This window comes from Dermacentor silvarum, chromosome 11, assembly GCF_013339745.2.
Source record: "Dermacentor silvarum isolate Dsil-2018 chromosome 11, BIME_Dsil_1.4, whole genome shotgun sequence".
NCBI lineage: Eukaryota > Metazoa > Arthropoda > Arachnida > Ixodida > Ixodidae > Dermacentor > Dermacentor silvarum.
Window position 1 is genome coordinate 48,857,961 of NC_051164.1, and position 20,165 is coordinate 48,878,125.

Genomic DNA, 20,165 nt, shown 5'->3' on the forward strand with positions numbered 1-20,165 from the left:
CTTTAGGCGCTACATTTGCATTGCTAGAAAATCCTCTGGAGGTTGCCGTAAAGCAGATTATATACTGGACTACACATTATTATAGGTTACAAATCAGATATAGAAATAGATTGCCACAAGGCAGAGTACTGAGTGCCGGCACTCAGTACAAAGTACTGATTGCCGTATAAGAAGCAGTATTGTAAGCAGCAGCTTATTATAAGCGTACTGATATAGTTTCTTCTTGTTGTTTGTTTGCGTCAAATGAAGGTTTAAGGCAAGCTGAAGATGTCAGCTTCAAATAAACCTGTAGTGCTTCTGATTAGTCACGTATTTTAGTATATCACCTCTTCGTAGCACACCTTTTATTTTCGCCCAACATGTCACTGTACACCCCACGTATCAATGTCATAATTTTGCTTAAGTATATATTTTACGCACTCTGCAGAGAAGTTTCTCTCTCTCACACGGGAGAAGTGAGGCGTAAGGAGAGGGGAGCATCTGCTTTCCCTTCGCACCGAAACTGACGGCAGCGCCGCCACGTGGATTGTGACGTCACGTTTTGTAGCCTATTCGTAGAGGCGCGTCATCTGAGCTATACGTCGGGGGCCTTCCGCACACTCACCTGCGAGAAACAGCCCGAGTGCCAGGAAGGAGAAAGCCCACGTGGTGTTGCGGAAAAGCCCGGAGAACAGGTAGGCCAGCGGAAGGCTCGAGAACGCGTTTACCATGAACAGAAACAGGATGGCCACTGCAGCCAGACAGAATAGTCAGCGAGATAACCAGTTCCACTTAATTTCAATCCAATTTTGGCCCGTTCCGCGGAATCGCGCGTTGAATTGTCCAGTCACTTGCCACGATTTCTTTTCTTTTTTTTTGTTTCATTATCTTGATGGAGGGGTTGGGGGGAAGAAACGTACGTTGACACACATGTTTTCTTGCCTCGCAATGAGAATTTGCTGCTGGTTTTTTTTATTATTATTCTCTTCGTATGCGCAAATTTACAGGTGACCTGAAATTCCTCATTACTTTAAGCGCACAAGTCTCGCCCGACAACCTAGTTTATTTCATTCGAGGATTCGAGGATTTCATTCGAGGAGTTTATTTCATTCGAAGATTTCGTTCCAGTTGACCTTAAAGGTCAACTGGAACGAAATCTTGAACCACGTAAAAAAACTAGTTTAGGATAGTGTAAATATAGAGGACAGTCCGTGAAAAATTTCGACGTTGAATTACGAGTGGAAACGTCCCTAAAAGCTCGCATAAAAAAAACTTGGAGTACGCTTAAGCTTAGCCTTTAAGAGTGGAACGCGATAGCGTTACTGGACGCCGTTGACACCGGCACCGACACAGTATTTTCTGCGACTTGGGGCCCGATCAAAATTTTAAAAGGCTCGGTTTTCAACATTCCCCTCAATGTTGCCTAGAACCAAAGTGCAGCGAAACACCATCAGAATTGGAGGACGCTTAAGCTTCGCCTTTAAGAGTGGAACGCGATAGCATTCAAAGATCCCTGGCTGCTTATCAGGCTTTTTTCTCTCGTATATTCAAATTACAATCCGACGCTATCACGTCTGTAGGTTGTGGTTAAGTCTTACTTTACGACTTTTCTGACGCATTTTACTTTGAGGAATTCAATTTTTGTGCACTAACGCATTGCGGTCACGCGGAGGGCCTGTGTGGTCGGGGTGGTTCGGGATGATGTGGTTCGGCATGATTATTTCCGCCAGACGCCGGTGCTTAACGCCGCCGCCGACGCCGAATTTTCTGCGACACGGGGCCCTTAACGTTATGGCGTTAATGGCCGCTTTTGATACCGAAACTGAAAAAAAGAAAAAGGAAAAAACTCCGCCATTAACGTTCGCCGGGAGTGAGGCACAACATACTTCATCTCACAAGTTGTTTGTAGCACTGTGGAAGCTCCAAGACGTCATAGCCAATAGGAAGGCCGAACGCCCCTCGAGATGTGTTCATCCGCACCGCGTCGTCTGCTGCAATGACTGCTGAATTCGCGTTATACGACGTATACGTGCGCAAATGTCCTAACACGTCACGTATCGCTGTAACGTACCATGCACCAAACAAAAGCAAAACTATCTAATCTTGCCCTTAATCAGACGGTTACGCCTGGAATTATATTCCGCCGCGCGCGGATATTGCCTGCGTACGCCTCGTATCTTCAGCAGTGCTCCATTGGCCACGCCGAAATGCCTTTTCTTTCCTCACCCAGCAGTGTTGCCATGCTGCTATCTATAGGGTATCCCAGCTAACTTTAGCCAAGCTGTCCAGCGAAAAAAAGAAAAAGAAAGAAAAATATTAAGGAAACACGGTGCAAGATAGAATTATAATACCTGCTGTGTCTGGTCATCGGACCAATGACGACCGCACACCATAGGTCTTAAAATCGTGCACCGTGCTTTTTAACAGATCGGCTAAAGTTAGCTGGGACACCCCACATGGTGTTAAAGTGCGATAAAATGAAAATTTCAAACACATATTTTCTACTGCACCAAATGCACTCACATTTTGCCAGCCTGCTGTGGAGCGCATACGGCCCAACATGAAATCAAATCTTTATTTCGACACTGACTGTCTGCAAACACAGTCAAAAATCCACAATCGGCTTGACAGAGGATGGTGCCCCATAAGCTACGTAATGCGTAATTCAAGCTTGAAAATTTGGTGCCATGGCCCCTTTCAGAGTTGTGTGCTACACAATGACGTAGCACATACGAGCACGTGCCCCCCCCCCCCCCCCCTCTCTGAAAAAAAAAAAAACATTCTGCCTAGGCCACTGATTCTACACGTGCCTTTCAGTCAACTCGCGTGACTTACAGCGCATACACTGTGGTAAAGGCATACCATCTGAATCAACAGAGTCATGATAGGCGTACGCCTAAGGTTTGCCTGCTGCACAGTATATGTATTTCGCGGCTGCTCTATATGCTTGTTTGTAGAAGCGTGCGCAAGGCGTACAGTGATAGGAAATGCTGATGTCCATGTGGCTGACGAAGATGATGAAGGCCAGCGTGGCGCTGTTGAAGAGCGCCATGACCACGTCGAAGACGAAGTGGCCCATCCAGTAGACGCAGCCGGACATGCCGGTCATGAGCTGCAGGTGCTTGAGGCCGCTGCACCACTCGACCATGGGGGTGAACACGTGGCTGGCCGCGTAGAAGCTCATCGCCAGGGACACGAAGAACGAGCAGAGCACGCGCGTGATCAGGTTGCGCGTCGCGAACAGCTCCAGCTCGTGGCCCAGGCCCTCGTGATCTGCGGAGGAACTCATGTGCGCAGGTAAGCCTAACCGTTCATGGTCACGTGACCTATGGAGTTTCATACTGCTAACATTAATAAAGGGATGCGTCGCGCTGCCATCGTTCGTCCTGCCTCGAGAATCTTGGGAAGTACATGAATCACTAAGATCTTGCGTGGATTTATTAAGAAACCACTTTGCAATTTTTAGTGTTGTTAGTGTTTCGCTAGTATAGCCGCACATCTTAGCCTTAAGCTGTACTACTAGCGTACGGCTAGTGCGTTTAGTACCGTACTATAACGTTCGTTTCTTTTCAGAGCAGTGATAAGTGCTTCGCCATCACAAGTGGTTCATTTCATTGGATAGTTTCGAGTGCCTTCATAGATCACGACACTTTGAAATGCACTTATACGTAAATGCGTAAATCGTGAGTAAATTATTTTTATTCTACACAAATATTTTTGTAATGTTATGAAAACTAATTACAGAAATTAGAGGCTAAATGAAAATTAATTCAGTGAAGGTCGAGTTGCCCTCATGAGAGGCGTTGATTATGCTTAAGACTGGTCGCCCCCGTCTTTTTGTGCATTTTGATTTTCATTAAACTTTCAATAAACCACAGTAGCGAAACGAGGCCAAGTGGCGCGGACGCTATTCACGATCGAACCTGATGGTTGCAGCATAACATTCCGTCCAACAAAGAAGTTCTGAAAAGGCGCAGTTTTTTTTTTCCTTTTTATTCTTTCTTTTAGTGGCAGAACGGTGTTCTGCCACTAACTCCAACTTGTGTATCCAACTTGTGTACTGAAATCCGCATGAAATATTCAACTGATAGTATGAATTCTGCTGACAGGGTCATTGGAGATGGAAATCCGGTTTAGCGCTGTCATGTTTCTGAGATGGAATAACACGTTGGATAAATTTGAAACTGCTGAAAGTAACGTATTTATGAAACTATCTCAACATTATGAGTGAACTGTAAGGCACGTTCGATGTAGTAAAATAAAAAAAGAAGAGTGGGGTTGGCAGGAACTGTGACTCAAGCAGTGCACAACCGCTTGTCAGATGACCCTGCCGTAAGATTTCGCTATTCATTGTCGACCTTCATCAAGAACGAAGGCCAGTCTCAGGCCGAAGCGTCGAAATATGTATAGTCAAATTTCAATGCAAGAAACCTGAATTTATTTAAATTCGCGATTTAACCTACTTTCTTATGTTTATGACTGCCATCTGGATCACCAATGTTTTTCAAGGTTTAAGCTTTTTTTTTAACCACTGAAGGCACGCAATCCTCGACTTAACGAAATTTCGGATATAACAATGTTACCGGCCGTAAGTACGACCTCCCTTGTATTCGAGGTTCCCGATTCTTCGGCGAGTGTGCTCCGCGAGATGCGCAACGTGGTGGGCCATCACGCGCGTGCTCACCGGTGTGGTGCTGGAGCTCCCCGTAGTTGATTTCGAAGTCCATCCTCGCCTCAAGCTCCTTGGTGACCGAGGGTGAATTGACGAGCGTGATGCGGGAGCTCTTGCTGTCCGTCAAGTTCCTCAGCAGTGCCGTGTGGAACAGGTTAAGGGAGAGCAGGGCGCTGTGCGGGCACTGGCCGTTGAACCAGACGAAGGCCCTGGACGAGACGCTTGGGCATTAACGAAAACGACTGCTTACGCGTTTTGGTTTGGGGTTGGGTTTGGGGTTGAGGGTTAGGGTTGCGGTTAGGTTTGGGGTTGGGTTTGGGGTTAGGGTTGGATTTGGACTTTGTTGGCTTCCCAACTCCAAACCAAAGCCCAGATCCAACCCTAACGCCAAACCCCAACCTAACCGCAACCTCAACCCCAAACCCAACCCCAAACCCAAACCCAAACGCGTAAGCAGTCTGGGCCCAGCAGTCTGCTGGTCCCAGAACTCCAAACCAAACTAAACCAAAGTTTGTTGGTTTGGGTTGGTTTGTTGATTTGGGCTGGTTTGTTGGTTTGTGTTTTTCGTGACCCGCGGTACTCAGAAGAACCGACAGCAGGCCCCTACCTGGTCCCTCCCTATCACAACCAAACACTCCCCTGCTTTTTTTTTAGTTCTTTCTTTATCTTTCTTTATCGTACTCATTGCGCCAGCTTATTATCCTCCTGCTCCCCCATCGAGAGTTGAGTGAGCTACGCGTAGATAAGCGGCTGCTAAGGGAAACAATTTCTACCCTGACGAAGATGAGCTTCCTGGCCGAAGCGTTGGTACTAGCGACATTTCTCGTTCGATCAGTGTTCATCACTTCGAGACTCCGTTAATGAGTGAGTGTATGAGTAAATTGTTTATTGAAAGGCTTGGCACTTCACTCTGATTGGAATAAAAGGTTTCGAAAGAGATATTATGACGCCGTGAAACCATCAGAGTGGTTTTCACGAGCAGCTACTGCTAGTAAGCGAAGCAATTAATTGCGTGAATTATCTTCTTCTTTCTGGGGTTTTACGTGCCAAAACCAGTTCTGATTATGAGGCACGCCGTAGTGTAGGGCTCCGGATTAATTTTGACCATCTGGGGTTCTTTAATGTGCACTACGACGCAAGCACACGGGCGTTTTTGCATTTCGCCTCCATCGAAATGCGGCCACCGTAGCCGCATTGCGTGAATTATGAGTATCCTCGTAGGTGTGATGCGTCGGCGATGAGTGAACCTTTCGATGCAGCGTACCGTCGAATAGGTTTATAGCGAAGCTTTAATAATGGAGCATCCGAGGCTGCTACTCACCGTAATTAGTTAAATAGGCTTGTCCGATTCCGCTCAATCAAGCCGGGCTTGACTATGCGGCATGTTTACCGGGAGGGAATGAGAATCAGCCAACTATCATGTTTCACGTTTGCGTCCTGCATTGCGGCGTGCCTTCACAGACTTTGCATTCGTGATGTATGCCTTTCTTCACCTCGGTAACTGATCTCCTGTTATACCCACTGTATCGACAGTCCTTTCATAAGTAGAAAGCACCAGTAATATTAGTATTGTGTGACTATGTATTAATGTGCCTGCCGAAACTGTATATCTTGTTGAAACTATGTTCATTTACTGCCCTTTTATAAATTGAATGTCACTGTAAGTTAACGGCCGCTCATGTTACGGGGTTGTAGACCCGTCAAGCTGCATTATCAAACAGCGGCGTTTATTTCTCACTCATTCGTGTACTTTGCGTCATAGAGATTGATTGATTGATTGATTGATTGATTGATTGATTGATTGATTGATTGATTGATTGATTGATTTACTTAAGGCGAGTGCAGAAATGGGGAACTGATGGGCTGCACGTGAAAACATTTCAGTAGGCTGCGTGGTACCTCTTATCGCCCAAGATGCTAACTCCGTACTGGTACTCGAATAGGTAGGCGTAGATGCTCTGCTGCGCCCAGAAGAGCAGCTCGCGCTCCACGAAGCTGCTCGCCGGAGAGAAGACGCGCACAGAGCGTTCGGACAGCAGCGGCAGCAGCACGTTCTCGGCGAAGTGCTTGCTGCACGTAGTAGAAAGCAGGATCGAAGAAAACGTTGTAAAGACTCGGCGAGCGCAGGCGCGTACTGGGCTACCGTGGAAGTTGTACGCGGGCACCAACCAGAGACATCTTGCGACGCTATGTAGAACAAAAATTCGAGGGGCACTTAGCTATGCTTACGTGGATGAATACGAAAGCATCACGACTACCAAGGGTCGGGGTTCCACTCCCACCAAGGATCGCGGTTTCGAGTGACTTAAGTATATCTTAATTAACTGCGCATTAATGAACATCTTAATTAACAACAATGACCAGGGTTCGACTCCCCCCAATTGTCGTGGGTTCGAGTGCCGTAATGAACTGTAGCTTAATTAAACGTGCTCTAATTGTTCTCGAGCTCCTTTGTTAACCTCCAAGTTTCTACTCTATATGTTATCACCGGTAGAATGCAATGATTGTACACTTTTCAACTGGGTAAGCCCCCGGTCAGGATTTGGCAATGCCTGCCATACGCACTCATGTTTATTCTTCCGTACATTTCCTATTAACTTCGCCTTAATTAGCACCAACGGTCGTGGGTACGACTCCCACCAAAGGTCGTGGGTTTGAGTGCCTTAATTACCTATATTGTAATCAACTGGGCCTTAATTACCTTCGCCTTAATTACCTATGCAATAGTTGATGTCATCAACTGCCTCGATTGGCTCACTTGGACCGTTTGGACTTGGTCCCGCCGACGCCGGATTTTCCGCCTCATGAGCCATATAACGCTTTCGCATTAATAATGCACCTTTACGCACTCAATAAAGGTCCCCTATACAACTTTTGACAATTTGAACACATCTATATAAACAGGCGTATCGTGTACAGATTCCCGCGACGATCATCTTTGGCGAACGCGGACAATAAACGGGGACGACGTCGCGGTGTGCCGGATGTCAAGGCGTGTTGCTGTCCCCTATACGTTTAATGCAGGCGCCAGCGAGGCACTGGCTCGTATCTGCAGAAAACGGGGTGCGCAGGTTGCGCATGCGCCCGCGAGCAATCTTCGAGCCGTCCGCGTGAATGTGAAAGACCCTCTGATTCGAGCAAAATTTCCCGGTGTCGGGTCTAAGGTACCGCGCGCCGAGTGCGATCGGCGAGTCTGAAGGTCTGCGAAAAAGGCTACCACAGCACCAGAATGACGTGGGGAAAGGACGCGCAATCAAACGCGCTTGCTGGACAACGCGGACAAGACTAGATTTGCGATAAAGTGGTATGGAAGCGAGATCGCGGCGGGGCCACCGAGCGAAATCTGCCTACAAGAGTTCATCTGGAATCGGAATAAGCGAAGATTTCTTTGATCTTTACTGAAACGTCTTCAGGTGGCTTTCTCGCTTCTATGCAGCTCAATTGCTTCTCGCTCAATGCACGCTCTGGTCCTCTTTTGTTCCCTTCTTTCCCCACACTGAGCTGTGTTTGTTACTTGCTTCGTCACTCCTTCCCTGTTGTTCTACTTATCTATTCAGGCATGCACCTACTACGTCACACATACTCGTTCGGCGGAATTCGCCGAGAGTGTTCACATATCCAGTGGTCTAATTTGCATAATCAGCAAGACAACGGCAGGCAAAGAAACACGAGGGACAAGAGGCAAAGAAAGATTCGCTTTAAGGACACCTTTCTGATGGTTATGACACTGCCTGGTACACACAAGCAGTTGAGTGGAATGTAGTCACTCATTGCGATTACAGCTCTAGGTGCTTTGAGCGCAGCGTGCTTTGAACCACATGCGCTATAGTGGTTCCATCCAACGTTCCGTCTTCGTCATCTGTTACGGCGGTGTTGCACGTGTGTGCTGACAACCCCATGAGCGATACGACAGCAGATACTGATCAGCCTATTTTTATCTCCACTTAAGGACGAAGGCCGCGCCCAGTGATCTCCAATTACTCATGTGTTGCGCTAGACGATTCCAACATGCGCCTGCAAGTTTCCTAATTTCATCACCCCACCTAGTTTTCTGCCGTCCTCGACTGCGCTTCACTTCTCTTGGCACCCATTCTATAACTATAATGGTCCATCGGTTCTCTACGCTACGCATTACATGACCTGCCCAGCTCCATTTTTTTCGCTTAATGTCAACTAGAATATCGACTATTCCCGTTTGCTCTCTGATCCACACTGCTTGCTCTCTTCCTGTCTCTTAACTTTAGGCCTAACATTTTTCGTTCCATCGCTCTTTTTGCGGTCATTAACTTCTTCTCGAGCTCCTTTGTTAACCTCCAAGTTTTGCCCCGTATGTTAGCGCCGGTAGAATGCAATGTACACTTCTTTTCAACGGCAGTGGTAAGCTCCCAGTCAGGATTTGACAATGCCTGCCATATGGACTCTAACCCCATTTTATTCTTTTGTAAATTTCCTTTTCGTGATCAGGGTCCCGTGTGAGTAATTTACGCAGATAAACGCACCCCTGCACAGACTGTAGAGGCTGACTAGCGATCATAATTCATGGTTCCCTTGCCAGGCTGTTGTACATTACCTTTGACTTCTGCATAAGAATCTTCAACCCCACTCTTACGCTTTATCGATTAAGGTCCTCAATCATTTGTTGTAATTCGTCCCCATTGTTACTGAACGGGATGATGTCATCTTCAAACTGATGGCCGTTGAGATATTCGCCGTTGATCCCCACTCCTAATCCTTCCCAGTCTAAGAGCTTGAATACTTCTTCTAAGCATACAGTGAATAGCATTGGAGAGATTGTGTCTCTTTGACTGCCGCCTTTCTTGGTAGGTATTTTTCCACTTTTGTGGAGAATTAAGCTACCCTAATTTAACCACAGCAAATATTCATGCCCAAGTTGTGCGACGAAATACACTGGCGTTCAAGTTGATCTTGTGCTTCAATGCAGCGCAATTTTTACTGCGCTTATATCGAAACCCGCGCCATCCTCAAAAATTCGTTCCAAATGGAGATTCCCCGGAATCTCACTGGCTACATTTCGTAAATTGCAATACATGCCGTAAATGTATTAAGTAGAAACTTAATTAGTACATTTTCTAAATTGGTCAACCGTGCACCTGTTTATTGTGTAAGTCGTATCCGCCTATTAGAGTAATCAAGTTCAAGGAATAGAAGGGGGTGGGGGGGTGTTGTATCTGCCACAGGTAAGGACGTGTTTTTTGGCTAGTTGGTTCTTCATCATCAAGTAATAGACAGCGCCAGAATATACTCCGCCAAGGCCGGCGTATTACTGTCTCGTTACTCGTCGTTTGGTCCCGTGTATATTCTGGCGCTGTCTATTACTTGATGATCTGCCACAGACAATTTTTTTTTAAAAGTTGCCTGTAGTCTAAAAAAAAGTACCTGGTCTCTTTTATGCAGGCAAAAAAGAATAGAAGCCTGTTGCTGTGCATTATTTCTTGTTTGTTTGTTTGTTTGTTTGTTTGTTTGTTTGTTTGTTTGTTTGTTTGTTTGTTTGTTTGTTTGTTTCTATCTGTGTGTGTGTGCTTGCCTGCGTGTGTTTGTTTAAAGCGAACCCTTGCACCTCCCGCTTTCACGTTCAGAAAACAAACAAACAAATGTTTACTAGTTAGTATAGAATTCATCGCACTGTCTTGCGCGGCCACGGCGTAACCCAAAGAAAGAAGAGATGATACATCGGTGCCATATTTATGATCTCTCTTCACGCCACGATTTCATCGCGCTCGGCAACGTTCGACGACTTCCCTCCCGGACGCGTGACGCAGCCCTCGCATATACCTGACGTTGTCCTTCTCGATGAAGCCGTAGGAGACTTCGAAGACGCTCTCCGGCTCGTACGTGAAGTCGCCGACCTCCTTGCGGATGTCCGGCAGGAAGTGCCTCTCGCACAACGCCAGCAACAGCAAGCACAGGACGGGGATGCCCACCGACAGAGGCTTGGTCCACCAGACTCGCACCCACAGAATGTATCGCTTGCGCAGCAGGGCCCACAGCACCGAAAATACGCCGGCCTTGGCGGACCGCGCCGTGCACCACTGCTTCACGGCTTCCAGCTCTGCAATGCGCAGAAGGCGACCTTCTGTACCAGGTTTTTTTTTTTTTTTCTGCGAAGAGCGAAAAACTTAGTACCTAAAGCCCAGTCACAAGTGCACAGTTAGACGCCGGACCCTGCGTGCGATGAGGTATAGCGGCATCCAACTAAATTCCAACGTGTTCCAACCGTGCGAGATGCTACTTTGACGGATGCGTCGCTCGAAGGATTGAATCTTTTTGACACACAAATGTTAGCCACTTATGTCCTGTTAACCGTTCACATCGCTTCAATTCTTTTATTGCGGTAGCAATGAAATGGATACTCCAAGCAGTTTGCTGCCGTCGCCGTCGTCGTCACCATGAGGTTCCGTGTAAAGTCCAAGGGCGATAAAATCGTCGCCGCGCGTCGTATGCTGTATGTGCGAGTGAAATCATGCGACGCTGAGCCGGCAATCGCGGCTTGCGCACCCAAGGGCGGGAAGCGGGAAGGAAGCGTGCAGTTTTCCAGTCGCGGACAACGCTCCGGAGGGAGGGTAGGGAGGTGGAGGGGCCGCGCTTTACTGCGGCCGCGCGGTCCCGCCGATATGGAAGGCTCCGAGGAGAGGGGGGGGGGGGGGGGGGCGGGGGGGGGCGTTTTGCGCCGCGAGCTCCGCCCGCGCGGCTGTATCTTGAAAGCCATCTGCGGCGGGGGTAGAGTCCGCCCTACCTGTGTTGTCGCAGCTAAGATCGCGTTAATGCGAGCGCCTCTACGAAACTCAATTCGCTCGCTACAGCTGCCGCGCTGACTCACTCCAGCGTTTTGACAGTTCCCGCGGTCAGCGAGTGAGATGCGTTCATGTTTGCTTGGACGCGCGTGACACCACGCTTGTTAATTTAGTTAGTGTGCCTATGTTTACAAGCTTATACGGCCGATAAAACTACTATCCTTACTTTGTATTGCTGTCCACTAATTTGCTATCGCAATCGGCGAGCCCCTCTGACCTTCCGCGCATGCGCCTTCGACAGCACGACGGTGGTGGGAATGTGCAGTGAGCCTCCTTAAATGGTCCATCGCAAAAAAAAAAGTATTAGGCAGTACACATCGCTGATGTCTGCCCATGCATGTAAGTGAAGCGTTCTTAGTTATGGAGAACGGTGCATTGAAACAAAGTAAATGGCATGTGTACAATGTGCAGGTTTCTTTATTTACAGATTATGACGCGTCCGTAGTTCCGGGTCATTTCTTTTCTTCGTGTTCCGCAGCTGTCTGGATCTTCCTAGTGGACACGCCCTTCACAACTGATGAGAAAGGATATTGTGTAGGGGTGTGCGAAAACTCGAATACCACCGAATCGAATACTGACCGTTAGAATATTTCGATTCGCGAATCGAACGTCTACTATTAGATTTCTTTTTCTTTTTTCGAATATTCGATATATTCCATATATTCGGTGTAGACCCCCGAGCAGTGCCACATGTCGCGTGCGCCGCGGAGCCCCTCGTGCTCGATGCCGGCCAAGCGAGCGCGTTCGTTGCGTTCGTATGCCTTGCCGCATAACACGAGTACTGCGGCAAAGCTGACTTTGGGAAAGCGGCCGCCAGCGTGCAACGTGTATTGGACCCTTTCCAAATTTTTCTTGCTAAAAATCGGGTGTGCGTTAGATTTCTACTTTGTTTAGGGGCTTTGATGCCATCTCTACGTTATATCTCTACTTTGGGCACATAGAAGGTGGGGGCGCATTTGATTCGGTGGCGCGTTGAAACCAGGCAAATATTGCCAAATGAATCAGCGGTGCGCGCCCGCCTGGAGCGCCGAGAGCACCTAGGACGGGCCACCCGGCTGACGTGGTAGCGGACTTGGGGCGCACACACAGGGCCCGATCGGCACCGTGTCATCCGCGTCAGCCGAATGGCACCGCATCAGCCGAATCCACCTCTGTCAGTACGAGGTTCTTCCGGGTCGACAGGACCGATCGAAATGATCGAAACGATAACGCGACGCAGGCAGAGGGAATGGCAACGAAATCTGCGCGTATTTCCTAAAGTGCGAAAGCAGGCGCCATGATCGGGCCGATTATCCGCCGACAGGCTCGCAGATCGTGTCGGATACGCGGCGATTTCACGTCGCTTCAACAGCCGTCAATCACTGATGAGGCAAATTCGTACGAACGTATTAGCGTCAAGCATTCCGCGAAGGCCTATGGCGAACATTCCTCACGGCCACAATGCCTCGGCCTTTAGGCCTAATTGGAGCTTCTTCATCAGGCATCGGCATAGAGTTAATATAATCAACACTAGAGGAAAAGCTCCCCATAGCGCCATGTATTGAAATCTGTAACCGCAAGGGCGCTGCCATGTTGCTAACCTATGCAGGCGCGCATGCGCAGACGACAAGGTGCGATTCAGACGAGGCGCGAAGCAACGCGATCCCGAGCCTCCGTCAGTATGGTAGCGCCATCTAGTTAAGCCACCTGCTAACGCAGCCTTTAATACACCGCAAATTTTGCATCAAAATTTTCTAAATAGCCATCCGATCGTTCTGAAAAATATACCGAATGGACTTCAAATGGTGTCCGTGCCTTCGTGCTACGTGTAAGTGCTTCCTTTTGCATAATACTTTAAATATTTTTAGTGCTACAAAAATCAGTCGTAGCAACATGACGGCGCCTATGCGGTCCCCGCTTTTTTCGCCCAGTTTTGTGTCTATGGTGTCCATAGAGTTAGTATACTGACTATATACTAACTCTATGGTCGTCGGCGTCTAAAGTTACGGTTTGATGCCGAATTGACGCAGATCCACTCGAAGCAGCCGCGCGACACTCGGAAAGCCGACAAACAGCCTCGCAGACGTAAGCGTAAGGCGGCGGATGAACGTGTTGCCGTGACCCTACAGAGTTCAAATTCTTTGGCAGGTGGCAAACCACGCCGAACCTGACAATGAAACGGCGCGAACGGCGCCTTCTGTTTACCGTCCGCGCCGGCTACGCGCGGAGCGCTGATCGAGTCACGTGATTCGCGGTCCTTTCGCCTGTCGCGCAGATTAGCCTTACGATAAGCAGCCGTAAAGTTGGTTTAGCCCTTCTGTATTCGGAACACTGTAAAGAACACATTTCTGTATAATTAATAAAAGATTGCCACAAAACACAGGTCCGCTATCAAACTGAGAACATCATTGGTATTCAGTACAACGGAACGTTAAATTTAATTAAATTCTGGGGTTTTGCATGTCTAGACCACCATATGATTATGAGGCACGCCACAGTGGGGTACTCAGGATTAATTTTGACCACTCTTGTTTTTTTTTTTTTTTTTTTTTTTTTACGTGCGCCCAATGCACGGTACACGGGTGTTTTTGCATTTCGCCTGCCACGAAATCTGGCAGCTTCGGCCGGGATTCGAACCAGCAACCTCAGGATTAGCAGAGCAACACCAAAGCCTCTACGCCACCACGGCGGTTAAGAGAACGTCGTTAATTCATTAATTTCAGAGGGTAAAAATACTAATTATCTTCATAAGAAAAAATATTTTCCAGACCTTCATATACTATAACTGAGCTGTAATCAGTGCTGGCATACTAATTTGCTGTTTCCTTTAATAAGAGCAGACCGTACTGTATATCTTGATTTGAATGTACTTAAGTAACTGATAGCTTACTGCGTTCTTGTTATGCAATGCTAGGAGATGCCTAAGCATGTGCAGCACCATGTTTTCTTGCCCGAAAATTGTAAGCATTAAATTTTGTGAGATTTTTCTAATATTCTATTTGATATCCGGCTTTTTTTTTCTTGATTCGATTCGATCTTACGCCATTTGACCCAATGTTGTCTACTAACTTGAGCCGCTACGTATGTCCTCAAGGTCATGGAAGTTCCATCGTCGTCATACAGTCATTGTCATCCCGTTCTAGCCAAGCCTTTCTTGATATTCGATTGGAAATCTACTATTCGGTATTCGCACAGCCCTAAAAAATATTTTCTATACCTTCGTATACAGTTAACTTCCATTAATTCGATCCTGACGGGACCGATGAAAGTGATCGAATAATCAGGTGGGTCGAACTAAATAAGATGCAGAAAGAACGTCATAATACGCCGCTGATTAATTTGGCAATATTTGCCCGATTCAAACAAGCCCCCAAATCAAACGCGCATCCGCCTCCTATGTATCCAATGTAGAAATATGCCGTAGAGATGGCATTAAAGCCCCTAAACAAATTATAAATCTAATGCACACCCGATTTTTAGCAAGAAAAATTGGAAAGGGTCTAATACGTGTCACACAGTGGCGGCTGGGTTCCTAAAGTTATCTTTGCCGCAGTACACTTATGTTATGCGGCAGGGCGTACGAACGCCACAAACGCGGTTCTTAGTCAAATTTTCGTGAAAAAAAAAAGGCGCTCGTTATAATCGGGTGATTAGCGTAATTAGATATTGTGAGCAACCATTATTGCTTGGAAATCTTCCTAGGGCAGGCCGAAAATAAGCGTTTTCGATGGGATATTTTGACGTGTGTTCAACACATTATAAGTTCAACATATTCTAAATGTGTCCTAAACTAAGCCGAGACAGACGCTGCCAGTAAAAGTCACTGTTGCGGTAACTATATGGGTCAGGTGCGAGTATTCTCAGTGGTCAAGTTCGAATTACCGGCAAAGGCCAATTTTAGGATTGAAATAACGAAATTTTGGGCCCATAGAACTCAATGAACACCAGCCGGGATCGAATGAAGCGAAAAATTGAATTAACCGGAGTCAATTTAACGCAAGTCTACTGTACTAGGACTGAGCTGTAATGAGTTCTGGCATACTAATTCGGTGTTCCCTTTAATCAGAGTAGAATGTACTGTATATCTTGACCTCTGTGTACCTATGTTACTGATAGCGTGCTACATTATTGTTATACAATGCTAAGAGACTCCCGAGCATGTGAAGCACCGTGTTTTCATGCCACAAAATTTTGTGAAATTTTGTGAAAGATTTTCTGATATTCGATATTAGATTCGGTATTCAGCTTTCTTTCTTATCGATTCGATTCGAAATCTACTAGTATTCGATAATCACACACGCCTAGAATTTCGCCGTCTTTATATATATATATATATATATATATATATATATATATATATATATATATATATATATATATATTTTTTTATTTATTTTATTTATTAGTATACCCTCAAGACCCAGAGGGCGTTACAGAGGTGGTGGGTACAATGTAAATAAAAAACAAAACAATAAAAGGAATTCATAGGAAAACAACAACAACAACATAAGCTTGCAGCTACACCAGTAAGTGTTCGGTAACTGCAGACTTGAACAATGCTTGGTCCTCAGTATATATATATATATATATATATATATATATATATATATATATTTGTAAAATCTTACGACGTCAATCGTCCCTTTGTTTGGCCAGTGGTTCAGACTTACCGTTCTCCATTTATTTAAGAAGCGCAACTTTCTCTTTCTTGCTACTGCTGAAAGAACCCATGCTAACGATTTCCGTGCGTTTAGGTCATGGAGGTGAGCTAAGAATACATGTAACGCACAGCCTGTAGTCAAACGCCACAGTCGACCGCGGCCGATTATAGATATTCGCGAGAGTTAACAGGGTTCGGAAAGAATGCAGGATGTGTGGTCGAGATACAGGCGCATGCGCAGTCGATATCGGTTAGTATCGTACCTCCAAGGTGCAGGAAGATACTAAGAAGGCTTCGCTGTAAAACACCGGATGGTGAAATTCGATCCGTGGCGCTCTCCACTGTGGCATCGCTGTTGGTCCGATGCGCAGCTTCGGGACGCTAATTAAGCGCGCCCACGTTACATTAACTATACGCTTAATTTAGGCAATCAGCTGAAATTTAAAGCTTAAACGACGGGTTTATCATTGACGCCGCACCTTGTTTTTCTTTAGCCGAGTCGGCGCCAGCCGCAGCGGCAGGGGTCTGAACTCGGGTGTCGCCGCCTGCGGCCTTCCTTCCGTCCGTGCCAGTCACCAACCTGGAAAGGCGGGGAGTTGCTCACAGTGTGCAGTCCTCTGTTATAGGAACACCGAACTTGTAATACGGCTACCAATTACAGCTGAATCATGGCACGAAGGCACGTGAACTATATAATTTATTGCTTAGATGTGCACCTAATGGCGCGCTATACCTGCCGTTTCTGTCTGTCCATAATACGGAAGTGTTTCGTTTAATGTATTGGCTTCATTAGCAGCGAGCGGTTCCTTTAAAGGGACGCATATGAAGAGATACACTGGTTAAGTATTCTTTCAAAATTCTGTACGGTAATTTTCGTGGTACGCGAGGCTGATTATTAGAAGAGGAAATTAAGGTCAACAACCCATTTCTGGAATTTCGTGCTGAAGCCCCAGCGTCAGAGTGATGTCGCGGATTTCAGAGCATTTTCTCCTATTAAGAAGAGTACTTGAAGCATACTAAGGTCAGCCTTTTTCTCTTTGAGAACATGATGTAGTCTCTCTTTACCGGCGAAATACCAAACACGCCTGAGCATGCAGGCACTGTCAAAATGTATGTATGTATGTATGTATGTATGTATGTATGTATGTATGTATGTATGTATGTATGTATGTATGTATGTATGTATGTATGTATGTACGTATGTATGTATGCATATGTGTGTATGTATGTATGTGTATATGTATGTATGTATGCATATGTATGTACGTATGCATGTAGGTATTATGTATGCATGTATGTGCGTGCGTGTGTGTGTGTCCTCACCTTATGTAGACGTCCTCGAGTGTGCAGTAAGTCAGGCTCATGAACGCGATGCCCAGGATGGCGCGCCGCTTCTCCAGGTAATGAAGCATGGTGGCCATGCGGGTGGTGCGCTGCGCGAGTAAAACGGAAATACGCATGCGCAAAGGACTACCTGACCCACCACTGGACACCCGAGTTGTGGGATCAACCGCGTCTAACAAGTTTCCGTCCCTTTCCAGCGAATTTACAACCGATTCTTAAATGGAAGCTTTAGCTCGGCGGCACCGACCTAACTACATGTGAACGGAGAAACAGAAGAACAACAACAACAACTTCATTGAAAGGTCCGGCGAGTAATTCGGAGATTTGGGCGAATATCCCGGCGTTTTTATTTTTCCATTATGATAATTGTTAAACATCGCGAAATTTTCAAAACAAAACTATGAAGTTTACAACTAATAGCTAACAATAAATCTAAGGCGGGCGAAAATGCTATGTACACTGCTGTGAAGTATGTCATTAATATGTGGGTAGTACTTCTGCTAAATCCTTGTAAACATTGCAAGGAATTCACATACGCTGTAATTTCGTTTATCAAATTTGTCCGACATAGATGTTCTAACGGATGCTGTTTACAGAACTGCGATATCCGGCTTTCGTGTCGAGTTAGAGATGTGTAAAATTCGTGCTTCTATATTTTTTCTAAAATTACTGATTTCCGGCAATTCTTGTAAGAGAGTTTTACAGGTCCTAAAACAAAATTCCGCATCCTACCCGCTAGGACTTTATTTCTCAAATGCAAGAAAATTAATTAAAATCTGTCAAGACTTATCTCAAAAACAATTTCAGCGTTTTACACATATTTGAATATGCAGCATCGGAGTTGGCGCCGAGCCAAGGCTGCCTCTTAAGGCGAGCCATTCTTATTGAATGACTGTAAATCATTCAGCACCTGTTCCGAGCGTTTGTTGAAGAATTGGAACCTTTGCGTGGCAGCAGCCGCTCTCCTACGGAAGAATCATTCAGAAGTCACCACTTCCATCTGTTTCAACGCGTTCGCGCTAATCTTTTTCCTACTCCTCAAAACTTATTTACCTCTTATCGCTACGTATGCCTGTGACAGATCCGTTCATATCAATCTCTTCTCTCTTTCTTTTTTGTTCGCCAATACTGAAACGAGAGAGGCGACAGAGGGTTATTCCATCGGTGAAAGCGCAGCGCCGCCGTTCAGGTAGGAACTCCTCAATAAACCTTCCTCCTAATTATATGCTGAAAACTTTCTTGCGAATGTAAACCTAACAATTCCTTTTAACAAATTCCGATTTCTGTCTGACTTTTCCCGGACAACTGTGGAAGATTGACAAGAATCACGACGGCTTTCGTGCAGGTTCCAAGGCGGCGCGGCTGAGGTGAGAACCAATATGGCGCCGGCAGAGACAGTGTCCCCACCCTGAAAGCCGAGATTTGTCATCGAGGCACCCTACGCGTCACGGGCTGCGTAGCCCACCAACTGCACCCGCTGAATAGTGGCAAGTTTTGTCGCGCCGTGGTCACGGATCCGAAAGCGCCGGGGTGATTGCTTGCGCGGCTGCGTCGGTGGAATGCTTAGAAAGCCGGCAAGGCACTTGAGCGTCGGAGAGGAGCGTGGTATAGTTTAAACGAGAATGGTATAATATATCATTTACACTGAAATGCCACGGAGGAAGCAGGTCCTTCAGACCTCCAAGCTCGTTTTCGACCTCGAGATCGAGAGCTATAATGCATTTGCATTACTTCGATTTGCATTCTTCGAATATTCGCACGCCCTTAAAAAAACAAGTGATCCTAAACATGTTTATAACACAACGAAAAGAGTCTTCTATGCGAATTTTATCGCGTGTCTCACCTGGAGAGATTCGCTTAGGTTGAACACCATCTCGAGCTTGGTGACGCGCTTGGGTTCGACCGCGCCCATGTGGTACTTGACGACCCGCGTCACGTCGTTTTCCCTGCGCCCGGACATGACGTCACAACCCGTTGCACAAGACGTCACAACCCGTCGCACATGACGTCACAGCCCGTCGCACTTTACACCGTAAGACATTATCAGCGCCTCAGTAAGAGTCGATTTCACTTTATATTTAGGGTTTATCAAGTAATTCGCAGTTCTTGCACCTATAACATCCTGTTTTTGTTCTTGTTTTTTTTTTTGCAAAATCGGTTTTAACCCGTGTGCGGCGCACCTAAGCTAGCTTTCGTATACTGGATGATAACAATAAATGCAGGTGTTTAATGAATGCTGCCCACCTAGCGTATGCAAGTGGTCAAGATATATCATATCAGTAATACAGTGGAACCCGGATACATCGAACCCCCACATCACAAATCGTTGTGTATAACGAACTGCAGTAAAATCCCCTTGAGCATTTTTGAATAAAGCTTTTATTTTATACATCGAAATACCTATATATATCGAACTTTTTTGTGATCCCCTTCATATTCGATATATCCGGGTTCCACTGTCCTATTGATATAGCATTCATTTGTGAATATATGAATATGATTATATGATTCATATATTAATATGACGTATGCTTCCTTTTCGTGAAACCCTCAAGCGAAAACCGGCATATAGCATAATTCAATCAGCGACTGTCGGCCTTAAGTAAACGAAAGCTTGTTGCTTTTTTTATACTGGTCCCGTTTACACGACTCCGACAATCGCCCATCGCGCCGCATTTTCCGCGCGTCGCATTCGTGTGAACGGCGGTAATGCGCTAAG

At 46.3% G+C, this 20,165-nt stretch overlaps 1 protein-coding gene across 1 annotated transcript in view; it reads right to left on the reverse strand.

Moving 5' to 3' along the window:
• The window catches only part of LOC119432568 (phospholipid-transporting ATPase ABCA3), a 57,736-nt gene that overhangs the window by 1,552 nt on the left and 36,019 nt on the right, over nt 1–20,165 (reverse strand). The window contains exons 14-21 of the mRNA XM_049658304.1: nt 19,290–19,392; nt 17,426–17,535; nt 16,582–16,682; nt 10,445–10,721; nt 6,551–6,721; nt 4,664–4,860; nt 2,956–3,252; nt 605–730 (exon numbers count right to left, since the gene is read on the reverse strand). Coding sequence (XP_049514261.1) covers nt 605–730; nt 2,956–3,252; nt 4,664–4,860; nt 6,551–6,721; nt 10,445–10,721; nt 16,582–16,682; nt 17,426–17,535; nt 19,290–19,392 — 1,382 coding nt within the window. The remainder of the gene's footprint in view (nt 1–604; nt 731–2,955; nt 3,253–4,663; nt 4,861–6,550; nt 6,722–10,444; nt 10,722–16,581; nt 16,683–17,425; nt 17,536–19,289; nt 19,393–20,165) is intronic.